Genomic DNA, 4,971 nt, shown 5'->3' on the forward strand with positions numbered 1-4,971 from the left:
CACTCTGACCTGCTCTTGGCTGCAGACTCAACATCCATAATCCTCTCATCTTTCTCTCTCTTTAGATGCTCGGCTAAGGCTGACCCTGGTCACGTCTCGTTCTGATATATTTTTCTTTCTTCCATCCATTTCTCCCTACAATTCTTCATTCTTCTCTGTTGTCCCAAGGCCCTCGTCATCTGTGTTAATCTATCGCTTTCTCATAATTCTGGTAGTGTTGTATACTTTCTCATTAATCAGATTCTCTCACAGTTTTTCATCGTCATTTGTCGCTGCCATTGCTACCCACGTTTTTTCATGAAAAAGGTAATGGTTAGTGAGGGAGCTGAAAATTAAAAGGTGCGCGTTTAAGCTGAACTGTAAGCAGTTCTTGGGCTGTATGCTGAGCGCTAGGTGATATAGAAAATAGCTGTAGACAAAGAGTCACAACGCCTGCGTTGTTTGCTGCCGCCACAATAGTTGTGGTATTAAAAAACACCTGAAGACCCACCAGCTTACGGTGTCTGCCTGTGTGCGTTGTGTATGTATCGTGTGATAATGTTGTAGTAGGCTTCTGAGCTCGCTCACGGTGGCTGCTGCCTCTGTACGCTTGCTATCATGATGATAGAGTCTGGTTCCATGATGTAATCTCTGTTTTCTTTTACACTCAAATCCTGTCCTGCACTACATCAACTCAACTGACCTCCACTCCTTTGAGTAGCTCCCTACTGCCTTGCCTGTCTCCTGCATCAGTGTAGCACCCCCTGCACCTCGAGGAGGTAACTGAAAGGAATCAAGATCCAGGTTGTTTTTTTTAAGAGTAGGAAAGAGCAGGGAGAGAAATTAGAGGAGAGAAAAGGGTGTGGAGAAAAGTGGAGTTCAGCCAAAGGTGAGATGGAGGGAGAGGGTTACTATGGAGAGGGCGAGGAGACAGAGGAGGGATGGGGCGGGGGAGGAGGAGGATGAGGGGAAGGCCGGGTTGTCGTAGCCCGGGGGACACTCCAGCTCGAAGCAGCGGATGGAGGCGTCTTCGTTGCCGTAGTTGGCCCAGTACTCTTCTGGGTCCAGCTTGGGGAGCGCCACCTCGTCCTCTGACAGTTCGTACTTGGCGGAGAAGGAGGTGGAGGGGTTGTTGGGGAGGTTGGGCAGGTGCTGGGGCTTGCTGGGGAAGGCCTTGACCGTCTCTGTGCTCTTCTGGTACATGGACTTGGACGAAGACGCCGGCTTGTGCTTGGAGAACCACCAGCGGGTCTTGGTGCTGAAGGTGGTGGTGGTGCTTCCCGCCAGAGAGCCGGGGTCCGGCAGCGGGCAGAGGGCGAAGTCCATCTCCCGGAGGAAGCGGAGGTCCTGGCCACGACGAGGAGACGGCGAGGTGCACATCAGCTCGGAGGAGGAGATGCGGGCCTTGCGGAACCACTCCCAGAGGGGACGCGCCTCGCAGCCGCAGGACCAGGGGTTGCCGTTGAGGCGAAGGAACTGGATGCCTTGGGCGTCCCTCATGGCCTGGCCCGGCAGCTCGGCCAGGGAGTTGTTGAACAGGTAGAGGATGGTCAGGCGGCCCAGGTCGCGGAAGGCCCGACGGTTGACCTGCCTGATGCGGTTGTCGTGGAGGAGGAGGCGGTCCAGGTTGACCAGGCCTCGGAACACATTCTCGGAGAGCGCGCGGATGCGGTTCCCGTGCAGGAAGAGATGGGTGAGGTTGACCAGGTCTGAGAACAGGTCATCCTGCAGAAAGTGGAGCTGGTTCTCCTGGGCAAAGTCAAAATATAATAAGATTTAGTGATGTAGAAAAGCATAGCTGTGGGAATTAAGGTGGTTGGGGTTGGCTGGTGATGGCAAAAGCTGTCCTTGGGAAAAACATTTCTATTAAGATGTAGTATTACATATTGTGTAACCCTACCTGTTGTATTGACAAAATATTGCACTACAGTGATGCAATACATTTGGACAATTTGGCTGTTGGCCTACATGTGTTGAGCATGTTTTGGTGCTCTTTTATAGCATCCACTGCTGTGTTTGCAGTGCTAGACTTTTGTTTGATCATTTTGCTTCAGCTAGCTGGCAACTAGACTACTGTTACGAGGAGGCGTGTGGGTGCTTGTTCCCTGTTGTGTGTGTGTGTTGTTTACTAAAATGGGCATTGGCAAATGGGCAATAAAGTGTGTTCCTGCAAGCATGCATGTGGGCTTACACGTGCACGACTATTTAATCTGTATCTGTGTGTGTGTGTGTGTGTGTGTGTGTGGACGCCGCCATTTGGTACCTGCAGGTAGAGAAACTGCAGGCTATACAGCTTGTGGAAGAGGTCATGGGGGAGAGCGGCCAGCTTGCAGCGGTGCATGTGCAGGCTCTGCAGCTTCTCCAAGCCCCTGAAGGCTCCACCTTCCAGGTGCCGCAGCGAGGGGTTGTCGCCCAGGTCCAGCTCCTCCAGCACCCTGAGGTTACTAAAGGCCCCGGCCTCGATCCACGTGATGTTGTTGCTGTACAGCCACAGTACCTGCACACGGGTTACAGAGGGGCGGAGAGATGGACAGATAATGGGAGGAGAGAAGAGAAATAAAGGTGGTGTTTAGAAATCGGGAAATATCTCCAAATACTAGGCAATGTATGACATGTAATGTATGACTGGCAATGAGACAAAAACACACACACACACATACACACAGACCGCCATCCCCACCTGTGTCTCGAAGCCAAAGGAGTCTGCCCGGAGCTCTGTGATGCGGTTGTTCTGCAGGAAAACCCGCTGCGAGTCATAGGGCACGCCGGCCGGCACGATGGTGAAGTTCTGAGACTGGCAGCTGACCGTCATGGGCGTGGGGTAACACACACACAGCCTGGGGCATGCGGTCGCCCCGCCCGGCTTCACCACCACCAGCCACAGCACCAGCCACAGGGACAGCCCGCCTGGAGAGAGAAAGAGAGAGAGAGAGAGAGAGAGAGAGAGAGAGAGAGAGAGAGAGAGAGAGAGAGAGAGAGGAGGGTGGTTATTTCATGCTGTCCCTTTAAAATGTGCTGATTTCTCAATGGATGAAAAAGACAACATTATACGCTTACAGTAGCAGGGAGACGCCATCTGTTATAGTTAGTCATGTTTTGGAAAAAGTGCACAGTGTGTGTTTGTGTGTTTGTGTGTGTGTGTGTGTGTGTGTGTGTGTGTGTGTGTGTGTGTGTCTGTGTGTAAGAGAGGTCGATTTCAGTTTTCAGCCCAGGCTTGTTGTCTGTCTGTCTATCATAGTGGTGCTGAAACTTCAATTCACGTCAATTGACGCACGCACTCTCCACTGCACTGTAGTGATCTCAGCCGCGACTTGTTGATGGTCCCGAGAGCTTTGGGGCTCATGCATAATAAATCAAATTACATTACACAAATCATTCGCCCATTCATGTCTACCTGATCACTTTACACAGGTGACCACCGTGTCAGCTTGTCATCATGGGAAACTTACATAACTGTGGAAATCAGCAATGCAGAATAGAGAAATCACCGCAAATCTCAAGACAGATCCCTAAGAAATAAATCACGTGAATCACAGGTGCCAGACCGGATTGACTTAACCTGGTAGCCTAGTTCACACAAGCCACCAAAAATGATGAATCCCCCGAGAGGTCTGCGATGTTAAGGGCACGCGTAAAACCCGGTAACCGGACCCGGTTCAGTTTCGCTCCTAATCAATAATTCCACAGCGGCTTGGCAAGCTCGAATGACGGCACACAAAAGTGGCCACAGCGGGAGAAGTACATGCATGAATTAATAATGAAGTTCCCATTCATCTTCTCTGCGCAAGATTTTCCAGCGGCTCACCTCCTGACCCCTTACAAGTTGGACTATTAACTGTTCTGGACTCTGAGAGAGAACCGGAGTTGGGCATTTAAGTGGAATAAGACACCTTTCCTGAGTCTGTGCCGCTGTAAAGTAACACTTATTTACCCCAAAGACTGAGCCACACGTTTCAGTGTCATGCGGATCAAATCATGCCTATTTCTCTCCGTGCGTAAAGGAGATAAGTAGGTTTTGGCAAGCTTTACAGGAGAGCCAAAACAAAAAAGTGGACATAACTGCTGTAAATATCTTTTGATCATGATAATGGCATCATATAAATATACGAATAAAGAGATATCTACACTGCTACATAGATCTGATCAAGAGCTTTTACTTGATATATGGATCTCAATTTCGCCAAAATGCCATTTACGCACTACTTCAAGCTCTCAATAGCCTATCCACCTTTCAACTCCTAACATGCAGAAGTGACAAACACGAGGATTTAAATCTGACTGGAGGAATGGATTTCTGAAAAAGTCTTGGTAAGCCATTAAAGTGTGCAATGGGTGTGCGTAAAACCATTAGACACCATATAAGGTAACTACAAATACATCAATTTACCCCATACACACAATTTGATAGATTGTTCCCAAAATTACTGCATTAAATCTTGAGGCAATGCATATTGCAGTGCAATGAGAGACAACTTGCAAGAAGACATTTGACCATCGGTAAAATCACAGTAAGCCATTGCAAACTATAGCTCCACATGCATTCAAATAGCAGGTGCATGAAAAAGAGAGGAACTCACTCTTGAAGCTGTGGCTGCTGGATCTCCTCACAGTCCAACGAGTCTCCATCTCGAACCAAAGCCGAAAGCGAGTTAGCCTGAGCGGCGAGGAAGTGCCTGCTTGCTGCTATCTCCGCTGGGGTTCAGCTCTGGTGAGCGAGTCGCTGCGGCTTCAGGGAGTGACGAGCAGGATTCCCGGGAACCCGTTTATACCCGTAGCCGGTCGGCGCCCACGGCCGTGGGCAGCGGAGGATCCTCTCTACGTCAGCCCGGGAGGAGGGGGGGCTGGGGCATGCAGTCACTGAAGGAAGCGACAAGAAAGGCGATGTTGTGTTCACTGTTGTCTCGTTACCCCCCAGAAGTAACGCGTTACTTCATTTCAAAAAGCAAGATGATTACTTTTCTTGTTGTGCAGTGGTAAATTAAAAAGGGCCAC

The 4,971-nt window shown here is 49.9% G+C and overlaps 1 protein-coding gene across 1 annotated transcript; it reads right to left on the minus strand.

The window, feature by feature from the left end:
• Positions 1–858: 858 nt before the first annotated feature.
• Positions 859–4,605, minus strand: rtn4rl2b (reticulon 4 receptor-like 2b). The gene is made up of 4 exons (XM_071917269.2): positions 4,557–4,605; positions 2,660–2,886; positions 2,243–2,476; positions 859–1,728 (listed from the first exon to the last, which is right to left on the minus strand). The coding sequence occupies exons 1-4, from the start codon at positions 4,603–4,605 to the stop codon at positions 859–861; spliced, it is 1,380 nt and encodes a 459-aa protein (XP_071773370.1).
• Positions 4,606–4,971: the final 366 nt, after the last annotated feature.

Source organism: Centroberyx gerrardi, chromosome 16 (genome assembly GCF_048128805.1).
Source record: "Centroberyx gerrardi isolate f3 chromosome 16, fCenGer3.hap1.cur.20231027, whole genome shotgun sequence".
NCBI lineage: Eukaryota > Metazoa > Chordata > Actinopteri > Beryciformes > Berycidae > Centroberyx > Centroberyx gerrardi.